Source organism: Canis lupus, chromosome 14, assembly GCF_003254725.2.
Source record: "Canis lupus dingo isolate Sandy chromosome 14, ASM325472v2, whole genome shotgun sequence".
Classification (NCBI taxonomy): domain Eukaryota; kingdom Metazoa; phylum Chordata; class Mammalia; order Carnivora; family Canidae; genus Canis; species Canis lupus.
In genome coordinates, this window is record NC_064256.1 from 43,492,933 (window position 1) to 43,507,918 (window position 14,986).

General features: G+C 55.6%; 1 protein-coding gene across 1 annotated transcript; it reads left to right on the plus strand.

Moving 5' to 3' along the window:
* Window positions 1–2,220: 2,220 nt before the first annotated feature.
* Window positions 2,221–13,732, plus strand: GHRHR (growth hormone releasing hormone receptor). Its single transcript, XM_025464536.2, has 13 exons — window positions 2,221–2,277; window positions 4,459–4,561; window positions 4,681–4,788; window positions 5,343–5,440; window positions 6,525–6,622; window positions 7,316–7,448; window positions 8,790–8,943; window positions 9,182–9,242; window positions 9,690–9,759; window positions 10,438–10,529; window positions 11,126–11,255; window positions 11,900–11,941; window positions 13,602–13,732. Exons 1-13 carry the CDS (start codon window positions 2,221–2,223, stop codon window positions 13,725–13,727), a joined length of 1,272 nt encoding a protein of 423 aa, XP_025320321.1. The 3' UTR covers window positions 13,728–13,732.
* Window positions 13,733–14,986: the final 1,254 nt, after the last annotated feature.

A 14,986-nucleotide genomic window follows, 5' to 3' on the forward strand; every position in this document is an offset into this window, starting at 1 on the left:
TGTGGGAAAGTGGTACTTTTCTACTTTGCAGATGGGAGTGAACATTGGTACACCCAGTTTGAAAAGCAATTTGATATGATCTCTCTCTCTCTCTCTTTTAAAGATTTTATTTATTTGAGAAAGAAAGAGAGCATGAGGTGAGAGATGGGGCAGAGAGGGAGGGACAAGCAGACTCCCCGCTGAGCAGGGAGCTGGTCTCACACAGCTGGCAAGACCTGGAGGCAGAATTTGAACTTGAGTAGATACAGAGGTACTCAGAGATGGGTGTTCAGTGACTCTGGTCTATTCAGAAGGACAATGGGCCTGGAAGACCCTAGGATCCAGGTTTCTCAACCTTAGTTCCATCGACCTTTTAAACTGGGTAATTCTTTACTGGCTGTGGGGGCCGTCCTGTGCATCGTAGGACGTTCAACAGCTTCTCTGGTTTCAATCCATTTTCTACCAGTAGCACCTTGTCACCACCGCTCCTTGCCCCCCTTGACCCCTGGCTGTGATACTGAAAACTGTCTCTAGGCATCGCCAAATATTCCCTGGGGGATGAAATTGCTCCCTGTTAAGAGCCACTAATTTAGATAATAATTATTATTAAGTGTGAATATTGATTATTAACCTTCATTAATGCTAATGACATTGATACTGATTACCAACAGTGATTAACTGTAATATGCATCCTTGAGCTGTTGCTTATTTGTAGCTGATGGATGGAAGGTTCTAGCTTTCCCTTTAGATCACACCTTCTCAGTGTTCTGCTGTCCCACCTGTGAGTCCTCACTTGGCCTGTCCCTCCAGGAGCTCTGCTTCATTCTGAAGATGAGGTGAACTGTGCGAGCATGCCCGTCCACACTGCTTTTACGGCGAAGCACAGGAGAACCTTTGGGCAAGGGCAAGGGGGGTCTGGGGCTTGGGGTGGTTCGTGTTTTCTTTTCAAAATGTTTTCCTTCAGCACTTTGTCAGCGATGAATACAAACGGAAAAATAAAGCCCTGCTGATGTAAAATGATTCCTCACTCTACACGAGGTAGGGGTGAGGAGCCTTCATCATTCATGATTTGTGCCAGGCTGTAAACATGCCTGTTGTCACCAGCATCCAGCCCAGCAAACTCTGGGAATGCAGATCTGCACACAAACGTCAGGCCCCACCAGGGACAGTGACATCCAGGGCTCTGGAAGATACAAGGTGCTTCCGAATCCCCAAGTGCTGTGCGAGAGCCAGGGTAGCTTAGAACGCTGTCTTTAGCTTGGCCAATTGGGATTCCATATTTTAAAGTCTAAAACTATAATGAAAATGCCCAGGCAACAAATGTCCAAAATCATTTGAGCAGCTATGTTAAGACCTCTAGTTTTTGCTGCTGATAACAGTTGTCTTGCTTCATTCAGGGTGGTCTAGCTCCATGAATCCCCTTGCAAACCTCCCATTTTGGCTCATTTCCCTCTGTTGCTGTGAAGACTTCTGGAGACTCTGATAAGCCCCCGTGTGAAGTCCAGAGCCTTGACATCTGCACATTCCACCTTGCCTTCCAGGCTGGAGTCCTTGCAGGGAAAGAAGCAAGGTCCTACTGATATGACGCTTCTTGGCCAGCCCATGCAGGGGCATCATGATCTCACTTCTTTTTCTAACCTCATCCCTACCCTGCAACCCCCACTGACACCCTACCCCCATCCCTGCTGTGTCCCCACAGCCTTAGGCCCACCTGCAGCCCTGTGGATGAGGCTTGGGTGACTAACCAAACTGGGAGCTCCTGACGGTGGGCCCAGGTCGTCTTCTTCCTCTTCTCTGAATCTCCTTCATTTGGGGAGGGGGGCTCTCTCTACTGTGGGCCAGCAGAAGGCTGGGCTCCGAGAGGGAGATGGTAAAGAATGTTGGCCTGCCAGGGCAAGGGGTGTCCTATGGCTATCACCTCTCTTGGCCCTTGCAGTCAGCTCAGGACAGGGACACAGCAGACTTACAGATGGAGTGGAAGGGGGTGGGGTGCTCAGCCCCTCCCTGTTGGGGACATAGAGGCCCACTTTGGGGCTGGGGCTGAGTTGGGCATGATGTCCTGCAATCCTGTGAATATTTAGCTGGTTCTGTCCCCTTTGCCAGCTCCTGCCTATGCAAATAGCCATCAGAGTAGGGGTGGCGGCAGCAGCAGCAACCACAGGGGACCACAGGGAGGGAAGAGGGCCGAGGCTCACCCTGAGGACAAGGACGCTGACTGGGGGAGCCACTTTGAGCCCCACCATGGACAGCAGGGTGTGGGGTGCCTGCATCTTCTGCTTGCTGAGCCCACTGCCAGTTGTGAGTAGCCAACACAGACCCTCCTGCCTCTCCTGCTGGGCTCCGGATCTGGGAGCCACAAGGCCATAAGGGGGGGTCTAGCTGGAGCCTGGTGGGTCCCCACTGCTCTTCCTCAGCACAGGAGTTTCTACTAAGCAGGCTACTAGCCATGGCTCAGAGAACTCCTCTCCCCCTCCCCTCCCCTTCCATCCCCTCCCCTCCTCCCCATCTCTCTTCTTCACTTCCCTCCTCCCCTCTCCCTCCTCCCCTCCCTTTCCTTTTGCCCCCTTCCCTTCCCTCCCCTCCCCTTCCCTTCCCTCCTCTCCCCTTCCCTTGCAGCTGCTTGTCTCTAGGTAGCTCTGACTAGGAAAACCTGGCTGAGCTGAGTTAGCCTCCTTGTTGCTTCCCTCCAGGGCCTGCCTGGGCCTTCCAGGGGCCACAGAGACCCTGTATGCCCGAGATATGACTCTGAATCAGGGTGGGCAGTTAAGGCCTTCCCATCTCATGTCCCTGATTCTTCCACAGAATCTCCAGACCCCTCCCTATCCCCAGTGTCCCGGAGCCACACTCCCGTTGGGTTGCTCCCTCCTAAAGGGTGTGGCCAGGGACCAGGGTCCTGCGCAGTAGATGGAGAACGGCTGCTCCCCTCCCATATTTGGGAGACTGTTCCTCTCTTGATACACCTCGGGCTGGAGAAGCTTTTGGCAAACTTATGTACTGGAGAGTAGGGTGGTGGGAGTGGGGTGCTGGACAGGGGCCCTCCCTGATTGTGCTGTGATTTCCCAGCGTGTTTTCTAGGAGTTACTGCAAGTGACACAGGGACCAGGACAGGACATACAAGGTACTGGGTGGGAAGCTCAGCACTCATGGACTGAGGTCTCCTCTTCCCCTGCTGGCTTGTGTGTGAGCGTGAGAGTGTGTGTGTGCTCACGCACGAGTGTGCAGGGGCCACCGCACCTCCCAAGCACCCGCCCCCAGGTGCACAGCCTTTGGGCTGGAATCCTGGCACCCTGAAACTAGCTGTGTGGCCTAGGCAAGTTCCCCACCCTTCCTGAGCCTCACTTGTATCTTTTGTTAAGAAGGAGATGATATCTGTTCGCCGGGGCTGTTGTGCATTGAGTGGGGTCTGATTTGTCAGGGCTGGGCATAGGGTGCAAAACAGGTTGCTGCTGCTGCTGCTTCTTCTTCTTCTTCTTCTTCTTCTTCTTCTTCTTCTTCTTTTTTTCTTTTGGTAATTGAAGTAGCCTGGACACACCTTGTTACGTTAGTTTCAGGTGCACCACACAGGGATTCGACAAGTTTCTATGTTATGCTGTGCTCACCACAAGCGTAGCTGCCATCTGGCACCGTGCGGCACTATTACAAGATCGTTGACTTCATTCCCTGTGCTGTGCCCTATTCATTCCATACCTGGAAGGTTTTGCCCCCTCCCCTGCCTTTTAAAATTTTTTGTTGTTGCTGTTGTTATGTGGGGAGTCTCTTTCCTCTCATCTGTGTGCACCCCACATAACCATGGCTGCTCTCTTTCACGTCCCCTCCCTCTCCCCCACCTCCTCCCCTCTGCTTCCTTCACATCTCCTTATCTGACTCTGACATTCTCCCTCTTATAAGAACCTCATGTCTGTCCAGATAATCCCGGATAATCTCCCCATCCAAAGATCATTAATTTAATCCCAGCTGCAGAATTTCTTTGGCCGGGCCAGGTAGCGTATATTCGGTTTTCGGGGATTAGGAGGCAGACCTTGTTGCGTGAATGAAGGCATTGTTCTGCCTACCAAGGTACTTTGTGCAGAATTGCATCCAGGGAGCAGGGGGGAGGAGAGGGGGAAGAGACGAGGAAAGGCCCTGCACAGAGAGTTGTTGACTCAGTCCCCTCCAGGAGGTCTTCGGAAGCCTTGTGTTCAATGCATCTCAGAACTTGCTCCCATGAGATGAAACTGGGAAGCATCTGTCCAGACTTCCATCTTCCTTTCCTTCCTCCCTCCTCTCTTCCTCCTCCCCCCACTTCCTCCCTCCCTGCCTTCCTTCTTCTGTTCCATCTCCTCCAAGAGCACTCGAAAGTGCGGGGAGCCAGACCCTGTGCTTATGAGCAGGCCTGGGGAAGTGAATCAGGCTTTGTCTCTGTCCTAAGGTCATTTGGACCAGAGAACCCAGAAGGAGCATCCGATTGGCTTGGCTCATCCCATTGCCTTCTTCCTGCAGGTATGGGGTCATGTGCACCCAGAGTGTGACTTCATCACCCAGTTGAGAGAGGATGAGAGGTCATGTCTGCAAGCAGTGGAAGGGATGCCCAACACCACGCTGGGTATGGCGCTTGGGAGGGAGGGGGTGGCTTCTCAGCTCTTCTATCTCCTCCAGCCTCATCACTCTGAATGCTGCCTGGCCTGTCCCCTGAGTCTGCTCTGCTCCCATCTCTCTATCTAGGCTGCCCGAGGACGTGGGATGGGCTGCTGTGCTGGCCAATGGTGGGCTCTGGCGAGTGGGTCACTCTCTCTTGTCCAGATTTCTTCTCTCACTTCAGCTCAGAGCCAGGTGAGGGTTCCGGGTGTGGTGGCGAGTGGGGAGATGAGGTGGTTTCACCTGGTGGTGTCAGCATATGGTAGGCACGTCCCTGGCTTTGGGGGCAGTAGATCTGGATGTGAACACCAACTTCCCATCTTCCTGTGTGACCTTGGGCAAGTGAGCCAACCTCCTGACCCTCAGCTTCCTGACCTGTGACCTGGGGAAACCAAGAACATTAACCTCCCAGTGGGGAGGATTGGTGAGCAGAGCATAGAGGTGCTGGGCCCAGGGCCAGACCCCAAGCAAATGTTCTGTGGATGTCGGCAGGAGGGCTGGCCTGGGGGTGGGGGGGAGCAGAGCCTGTCTGACTACTCAGATGCTACCACTGCCTAGTGGGGAGAGTGTGGAAAGGCTGGACCTGGAACCCAGGCCCCTTGGGGAAAGGCCACCCTTTCTCTGCCATTGAGAAGAGCTGTCTGCAGACCCAGCCAGGGTCACCGGATGATCCACAACTCCCCTTCTGTCCTGGAGACAGAGAACGAGTTACAACCCGCTCTCTGTTCCCACCTCTGCATGCCTCGCAGGGGCCGTGAAGCGGGACTGCACCATCACGGGCTGGTCTGAGCCCTTCCCACCTTACCCTGTGGCCTGCCCTGTGCCGCTAGAGCTGCTGACTGAGGAGGTAAGAGGCTCCTGGCATCTTGGAGGAAGGGTCGCCGTGGGTGGTTGTAGGGATGGTGGACTGCACAACTGGAGGGGCCGCCATTTCCGCCGTAGCCAGCGGATGGGAATATTTATTACAGTGGTTTCAGAAGATGGCAGCGTCTGCAAGAGAGATGGCTCTGGTCTTTGGCTAATTGCTCAAGGGTGACACGTGGCCACGGTGCTGGGAGAGAGGGGAGGCGGAGGACAGGGTGGGAGATGTGCTGGCTGCCCTCTCCTTGGCTGCCCTCTCTGTGCCCAGGCCTCCGGGGCAGGAGCTTTGAATGGTTCTGGGGAAACTAAGGCACCTAGTGGTCCTGGGCAAGCTGCCCCCCTCCTCTGGTCCAGGTCCATGGGGTGGTGTGCATGCTCCACACATCCAAACTGAGCAGGGCCTTTGCGAGGTACTTCCTTACCCCCAACCCCATACCTCTTTCCCCTCAGCCCAGCAGGGGAAGGCATGAGTCTGACCATTTTTCAAATGAAAAGACAGACACGGGTGCTGGTTGCTTGCATCCCCCAGGGGTCCCTGGTCCCCTCCCTTGGCCTGCACCCTCCACCTCCATCTCAGGGTGGGGAGAGGGTAGTGTCCAGGCTGGACTTATGGATCCAAACACTTGGTCATAGAAAGACCTTCTCCCCGTGGCTGTCCCTGGCTGCCCCCTTTCTTTGGGGTTGGGGGGAACGTATGTGCCCAAGATGGTGAGGAAGTAGGATGTCAATAAACCAGTCCCATTTCCTCTCGAGCTTTTGTCGTTCCTCGATGAATGACAAAATCTACCAATGAGTGAGTGAAGCTATAGCTTCTCTGCCGCCTGTCTCGGTCCCACCCCACCTAACAGAGTCAACATGTCACTCCCTGCTGCCCCCCCCTCACTGCCCACCAGCAGGTCAGGTGCAAGACAGGCTGTAAAGAAGTGCCTCTGTTATGAGGGAGCTTGCCACGGGCACCCTGCCCCCAGATGGGGGGTTCTAGAACTGAGAGCCTTCACCTGCATGGTCCTCAAGCCCCTCCTTCCCAGAAAGTGCAGCTGCTGAGACTTTCTCCATCTCTACTCTCCCAGAAATCCTACTTCTCCACCGTGAAGATCATCTACACCCTGGGCCATAGCATCTCCATCGTGGCCCTCTTCGTGGCCATTGCCATCCTGGTTGCTCTCAGGTTTGCTGTCCTCTTGACTTGCTCCAGAACCTTCGCTGCCTCCCTGTGGTCCTCGGGGCCAAGCCTGAGTCCTTGCCTGGACACTCAGGAGGTTGCTGGATCTAGGCCCTGCGGCCCTTCCTGGCTTTCCCTTCCGTTCCCCGGTGTGTTCCCTTCCAGCCCTCGCACTCCAGGACTCACCGCAGTCTCGACACCTCTGCTCACGTGGAACTTCCTCTGTTTGCTTGGAATGCCCACTTCCTGTGTTCTTGATGTGTTTCCATCTGTCAAAATTCAAAGCCCAGCTCCCACCTGCTTTCAGAATCCTTTTGGCCTCCCACATGGAGCCTTTCTTGACTGCTCCAACCCTTTGACCATTGCCTCCCTTGAGTACCCCCCAACTTTAGAGTCTGAGCCCCCCAACATGGCTAATGCCATTCTCTGTCTCCTGGGGATGTGCCTCATCTCTCTGAGCACCCAGGGGGCTCCCCTGCCCAGTACCCTGCCACCTATGCCTCTGTCCCCCAGACTCTGAGCTCCCCAAAGGCAAGGACCGGTCCCCTCAGTCCTCTCACCTCTGCTGAGCCTCGGGGCGGTGGTTGGTCGGCTGTCCTGCATGGCTAACCCTGAAGCTCCAAGTCCAGCCTGGTCTGACTCGAGTCAGTTCAGTTGTGCTCCTCCTGTGCTCCCCCTCATGCCTCCCTGCTCTTCCAGGAGGCTCCACTGTCCCCGGAACTACATCCACACCCAGCTGTTTGTGACCTTCATCCTCAAGGCGGGAGCTGTGTTCCTGAAGGACGCCGCCCTCTTCCACGGGGAGAACACAGACCACTGCAGCTTCTCCACTGTAACAGCTGCGGCTGGAGGGTCCCGGGGTGGGTGGGGGGAAGGAAGGCAGCGTTAGGGACCTAGAGGAGCCCCCCGACTGTGGGCTGATACCCTAAGGCTCTGTGATTGCCAATTACAGAATAGGAAACACCCTCTCCTTTCCCTTCCCTTCCCTTCCCTTCCCTTCCCTTCCCTTCCCTTCCCACCCCTCCCCAGAATCAGATCCTAAATCCCCATGGCATTTCTTAGACCCTGGAGCCGATCCATATCCTTTCCCATATTCCGCATCCCCCCCCCTTCCATTCCTTATTGCATACTCCAACCTAGCCCATGCCTCACCCCAGCGGCCTTTGCATTTTGTACCTCCCCCCGAACACCCCTGCCTCTCTGTGGCCGGGTGCGGGTGTGTGCCGGGCAAGGTGCCCCTGGGTCCCTCCCCCCAGAAGCATCCACAGGGCCTAGGGGACAGAATGCACCGCTAATGGGACCACTGAGTGGAGGATAGGTGTTGAGAGCTGGGCTTCAGGGAGGAGACAGCTTGGGGCTGGGAGGGGGGCGAAGGGGAGAGAGGGCACGTTAGATGGAGGGACCGGGTGAACAGGGTCTCACAGGAAAACGTGAAGCATGTCCAAGAACCGGGGAAGTCACACGGGGGCAGGGAGCCGAGGCGGGAGAAGCAGAGGGAATGAACGTAACAGGCAGTGGGGGCCAGCGTGGAGGCAAAGCTGGGCTAGCAGTAGCCAGACACACAGACAGACAAACCAACAGTGACCTTAGTGAACGAATGAAAGAAATAGTAATGGTAGGTGTACTGAGCACCTCTGTGGAGGCGTTGCGCTAAATGCTTTGCATGTATTCCCACCTTTTAGTTCTTCCATATAGTTGCGTTTTAGTCCCATTTGTACGGGAGTGGGCCTGGGGCCAAGCTCGGGCCACCTGGGTCACCCCTGACGGATGAGCGAGTCCTGCGGTGAATGAGCGAGTGTTTTCTCGTGTGTTTGCAGCGATGGACGGTGCTCCACACCCACAGCTCTGGGGATGGACGTGGGGTCAGGAGGGACCGAAGGAAAGTGAAAAATAGCAATCCCCACGCAGAGTTTCCATCTGGTCCTCAGGACAAGGCCACGGGATAGGCAGCGGAAGTATTTCCCTTTACAGATGAAAAGCTGAGGCAGGGGGAGGTTACCCAGCGAATGCATTGGTAAACGTGAACCCAGGTCCCAAATCTGCGCTCTCAGCCTCCACATTATCCTACCACATCCCCTCTGGGGCAGCCCAAGGTGGAGGTGGAGGGGCCTGCGTGGGGGAGGGGCTCCAGGGGGTGTCCAGCCCTGAGGAACCCAGACCCCCCGGCCCACAGGTTCTCTGCAAAGTCTCTGTGGCCACCTCCCATTTCGCCACCATGACCAACTTCAGCTGGCTGTTGGTGGAAGCTGTGTACCTGACCTGCCTCTTGGCCTCCAAGTCGCCCAGCACAAGGAGAGCCTTCTGGCGGCTGGTTCTTGCTGGCTGGGGTGAGCTCCAAGGCCGGTTAGGGCAGCAAGGGGCTAGTGGAGGGTGGGGAATTCGCAGGGAGCTCACCCAAAGGTCCCTTCAGCTCACTTGATGGTGACCCAAGGGACAACCTGTAGTCCTACAGCTCCCTGGTCCCCCCTTCCCGGTGCCCTGTGAGGCTGGCAGTGGAGGTGGCAGGTGAGGGCAAGTCCTTGAGCCGAGACACCCCTTACTCGTGTCTCCTCTGTACCCCCACAGGGCTTCCCCTGCTCTTCACTGGCATGTGGGTGTGCTGCAAGGTGGCCTTTGAGGATGTTGCGTGAGTCTGGGTGGCCACCTCATCACAGGGCGCTGGGTCCCCCTGGGGTGTGGGCTGAATGGTCAGGCAGCGTGGCTGTTCTCTACGCTGGGGAGAGGAGCAGGAGACCCCAGTCCTGCTTTCAGGGAACTCCCAGGGCCTGGGCGCAGGATGGGAAGGCCATTGTGGGTAGCGTGCAAGGCGCATGACCTGGGGCGGGAGGGGACCTCAGATTCTCAGGGTGTTGGGCTCAAAGAGAGGTGGGGGCTGAGGACAGGGTAAATAGGGGCTTCCTGGAACAGGGAAAGTTTTGGGGCCAGCAAGAAGCAGCCAGTTGGAGAGAGGAGGGAGAGGTAAGCCCAGCATGGATTGATCCCTTTGGAAGGGAGCCTACCTGGCTGAGAGAGGAGAGAAGGCTGGGAGGGCATTTTTGGTGCTCCCCTCAGTCCTGGCCTGTCCTCTCTCTAGGTGCTGGGACCTGGATGACAGCTCCCCTTACTGGTGGATCATCAAAGGGCCCATCGTCCTCTCTGTTGGGGTCAGTCTCCGGGGCCAGCGCCTCTGCTTTATTCTCCTTGGATCTGCCGAGGGGGCTGTACCGCAGGAAAGGTGACTCCAGGCTGGGGGAGAGGGTACCTGGGTCCTGCAGCCAGGCTCTGCGAGATTCTCCGCGGACCTCAGTGTGGCATCGGTGAAACTAGGAGGTGGTCTCCACCATCGCTCAGGCTCCTTCTAGCTCTGGGTTGGGATGGATTTGGCGCCCTGGCTGTAGAGCATCTCCTACTGCAGCGGGGCTGCGGTGCAGGAGAGGAAGGCGGGCTGTGGCTGAACCGCCCCCCCGCTCCCATGCTGAAAACGGGGCAACGGGGCTGGTTTACATGGCCTCGGTGAATGTGTGCATCTTCCCCAGTTTTATCAAAAGTGAGGGACACCTGCTTTGTGTCAGAGAAGATAGACCCTGGGAGGCACTAGAGGTAGGATGACAAGGCCTGGCCCCCCACTCTTTATCCTGGGGCTGCAGAGGGACCCTGCGCTCCATGTGGGACCCCCCAGTCTCCAGGACACAAGTTCTAGAGCAATGACCTGTACATCTATCTGCCTGCACATCCCTGTGTCTCAAGGATTTGGGGTTTGTAATTCCCAAAGAGGCCCCGTCCCAGGCTACCAGGGCTACTCCTGACTCTTGCCTTTTACCTTCCTACACCTCTATTTCCAGGTGAACTTTGGGCTTTTTCTCAATATTATCCGCATCCTGCTGAGGAAACTGGAGCCGGCTCAGGGCAGCCTCCACACTGAGCCTCAGTACTGGTAATGTGTGTGCACACACGTGTGCATTCGGGGATGCAGGGAGCATGACTGGACTGGGAGTCGGTGTGGTTCTGTTTTATTCACTATCTTGGACCATGCTCCTCCCTAAGCTTCTAGAGAGATGATAGATCTGGTCCCTGCCCTCTAGGAGATCACAATGTGTGTGTGGGGGGAGGGATGGAGGCTCCAAATATCCAGTTCCCAGGACAAATGGACTGATGAGTGCTGGGGTCCATTTCTATGGGAAGGATCCTGTGGAAGGAGAACTTTTCTAGATGGGGGTGAGGTGGGGGTGAGGTATGGTTAGGGAAGACTTCCTGGGGGAGGTGGTCTTTGAACTAGACTTCGATGCATAGACATCGACTGGAATAAATTGAGACAAGAGCATTTGGCAGCGAGAACAGCAAGACCCCTGCTCCCCAAAGTAAGGAAGCCCTGCATTGTACCACTCTGCGTGTCTGGGGGGGATGGAGTTCTCCAGGGTGCCTGGTGCACAGAGTCTGTATGGAGAACAGATGGGAATTGGGAGTGAACAGGGGGCATGTGGGAGTTACTAATTCCAGCCTTGGGTGCCTAGGGCTTGTCTTCTCCTGCAGGCGTCTCTCTAAATCAACGCTTCTTCTCATCCCGCTGTTTGGAATTCACTATGTCATCTTCAACTTTCTGCCCGACAGTGCTGGCCTGGGCATCCGCCTCCCCCTGGAATTGGGCCTGGGCTCTTTCCAGGTGAGGGGCCCCACAGGGACCCTTCCCACCAAGTCCTTGGGCAAGAGGGAGGAGGTGCAGCCCACAGGTTTGGTTGAGTTCACTGTAGGTTAAGGGTTACCGGGCTGGTTATCCTCTTTTTTAATCCACTTATCTCTCTATTCATGCAGCTTCCCCCGAACCGGCCTACTTGTCCATTTACCCATCCATCTACCCATCATCCATCCATCAATCCATCTACCTACCTACTTACCCATGCATTTATCATCCAGTTATCTGTCTATCCAGCCATTCATCTATCCAACGTTTACTGAGCACCTATTATGTACCAGGATCTGTGCTCAATGCTGGGGGAGGGATGCAGAAATAAAGCAAATCAGAGAAACAAGATCAACAGTACAGCCTTGGCAGGCTTGCTATGAGGATTACGTGAGACAGTGTGCCTGGTGCATAGAAAGAGATGAATGCACCTCCTTCTTTTTCCCCAATACCTGCCCAGGCCACAGCCTGGGGGCGGGTGGAGAAAAAGGTGGTGGCAGGTTGTAGGTAGTAAGGGGTAGATGAGTAGTTGGTAGTGGGTAGTGGAAGAAAAGATAGGTCAAGACTGTGGCCCTCCTAGAAGTCAGAGAGCATCCTGATGTGTTCCTTTCTCTTTGGCCCCACAGGGCTTCATCGTTGCCATCCTGTATTGCTTCCTCAACCAAGAGGTAGGTAACTCTGCAGGATATCCTTAGCCATTGAGTCTTACCTCCCACCAGACCTAAGGCCACTTCTCTTCTTCCCAGACCCTGTAAATCCCAGCTCGAGCCAAACCTTGACTCCTGTGATCCTTTGGGAAGCTGTGTCTGTCCTGAGCCTCTAGATCAAGCTGAACCTGATTGCTTCCTATAAACGTCCTTTATCCATCCCTCCTCTAGCCTGGACCAAATATACTCTCCTTTCAGGACTGGGGATGGTCTAAAAGGATCCCCCAATTCTGTGTTCCTAAAATTGAACAAAAGGGAGGGTGGATGAGGGAATAAGCCAGCTCTGGGAGAGGCAGAGGAACTGAAAAAGTCAGCAGCAGACAGAAAGGGAACTAGGAAAATAGAGTCAGGTGCAGCAGGAGGGAGGACGATGGGGAAGAGCCAGGGATACTGAGAGATAGAGGGACCTCAGAGGAGGGCACACTCATGCCTAGACACATAGTGACGACAGACTTGTAGAAATGTGGAAAGATGGCAGAGGGAGGAAAAGTAAAATGTCCCACCCAGAAGGCAGCTTGCATCCGTCCCTTAGGATACACTTGCTTTGTGGGAGAATTTAGCTCCTGCCCTAGACAGCCAGGCCCTGCTGCCGTGAGCACCGGCAGGGCTCCCTCTGGCGGCCTGGACCGGCCGTGGGCTCGGAGCTGCCCCGAGGCCTGGGTGCACACGCCATCCGCCAGCTGGGGGACCCCGCTCGCTCCTCCCCTGCCACCTCTGTCCCCAACTGCCTCCCGCCCCCTCTGCCTCTGTACTCCCACGCCAGCCTTATTGGGTGTCTGGCTGCGGACACAGGACTGCAGTGTCTGTTTGTAGTGGCTCTTGGGTCCTGCGGACGTCAACAGGGGTGGGGGACAGCCTCGGCTGAGGCCGGTGGGACCTGGGAAAGACGCTTCCCTGAGAGCTGGGAGGGGATCTGTCCCGGAAAATCACGCTGGAGACCAGATGGTGACATACCTCTGGTGATGGGGAGCTTCCTACTCACAGAACAGCTCTTCTGTTGTTAGGCCCCTGTGGGGAAGCTCACCCTTACACTGAATAGAAATCTGTCTCCCTCTGTCTTTCACTGCAGCCCTAGTTCAGCTCTGTCGGGTGGTCACAGCCTCTCAGCAACCTGTGACCCCAACAGCCCCTCGGAGATGTGACAATTCAGATTCCCCGGTCCCCACCCCTGCCTCCCTCTACCAGCTTTTCTTTCAGGAATCCTAGGCTCCTCACCTGCAGCTCCTTAGATAGGGGTCTGTGTTTTCTCCCTTTGGGGCATCGCCTCTGGACAGGTTCCCAGTGGCCATAGCTCAGTTCAGCGGCAGGGCCAGACTGAATCCCAGAGCAGGGACCGGGCTAAGCCGCTCAGGGAGGCCAGAAATTGAAGAAAGCATCCAAGGGAATGTTTTTAACGGGACCCACCCAAAGGCCCTCCTAGAAGTCAGAGAGCAGAGCTAAAGGGAATGGTCAGAAATACCCACAGGAGGGAGGAAGTAGTATCATGCAGAGATATACTCGGTGGTGGCTGCGGCCCATCTCCTCCCCAGGAGCCCAGGCCTCCCTTCCTCCTGCAGGGTCTCTCCCTATACCCCCAGCCCCGCCGCGGCCCTCCCTGACATCCTCTCCCTTGTCCCCCGAGGTGAGGACTGAGATCTCACGGAGGTGGCACGGCCACAACCCTGAGCTGCTGCCGGCCCGGAGGGCCCTCACCAAGTGGACGGTGCCTTCCCGCTCCGGGGTGAAGGTGTTGACATCTGTGTGCTAGGCTGGGACAGCTACCCTCTGTCGGAGCAAGAGGGACCCGCGCCCCTGGAGCCCGCAGGCCATGCCTCCGCCCACCTGCTGCCCCACCTGCCGCCCCACCTGCTGCCCCACCTGCCGCCCCGCCCCGGCAGGTGCAGCGCTTTCGCCCCGCCCTACACCCGACCCTGGGTCGCTGCGGGTGGACCGCCTGGGTTCCTCGGGCTCTGTTCTCCTGTCCCTCCTCCCTGGGCCCCAGGCCACGGCCAGAGGAGCCAATAAACTTGTAAGTGAATAGATAACGAGCTTGAGTGGAGACAGAGGGACCCTCGGCCTTCATCACCCCTCTCTCGTGTTCGGTCCCCAATTCGAGTCTGCGCAAGAATCCTCCTGTTTAATTTATTCTTAAAACTTATTCTCTCTTGTCTCTATCTCCACTCCCATCCCTCTTCTCCCGCAGGCAAGCATCCCGACGTGTGTAATGTGAATATTTGTGCTTCTGTGTGTTCTTGCAAAATATGTACTATTTTGTGTGTGTGTGTGTGTCTGTACTTCTGATTTACATAAATTTTGTCGGTTATGTGCTTCATCCCGCTTCTAACATGTTCCCCTCAGCACTCTGCTTTTAAGACATCCACCCGTGTTGCCGTGTGCTCATCTGGTCTCTTGTTGTGACTGCCATATGGTGCTACATGGTGTCATCGCCCACGTATGACCCGTCCTGTCTCCCCTTCGCCCCTGCAGATAAATATTCACACGCTTGTCCCCTCGTGCACCTGTACAAGTGAGCCTTTCTCTGGGACACGTACCCAGGAGCGAAAGTGCCAGGTCATCACTTGTGCCTTTTCTGATGTGATGAAGTACTGCCAGATTGCGCTCCAGAATGCTTGCAAAATCTACACTCCCACCGGCAGCTCCACCAACACTTGGCATTACCCAGCTTTTTAATGTTTGCAAGTCAAATGGGTGTAAAGCAACATCTCATTGTTGTTTCAATTTGCATTTCTCTGATAACTAATGAGTGTGAGCATCTCTTTCAGTGCCTGTTAGCCTTTTGGGTTTGTTCTTCTGGAAATTGCTTGGGTCCCTTTCCTTGTTTTTCTCTGGCGTGGAGATTTCTCAATTCTAGGTCTTTCCCTTGTGGTCTGACTGTTGTGTGCCTTCCCGTGTCCATAGCCTGCTGTCTGCTGTTCCCTGCTCAAGTGAGGGCACCTGATGTAATACATCATCACAGTCAGTCAGTCCTTCCCCACCCCATTGCTTGGCGGGAGAGAGGAGAATGAG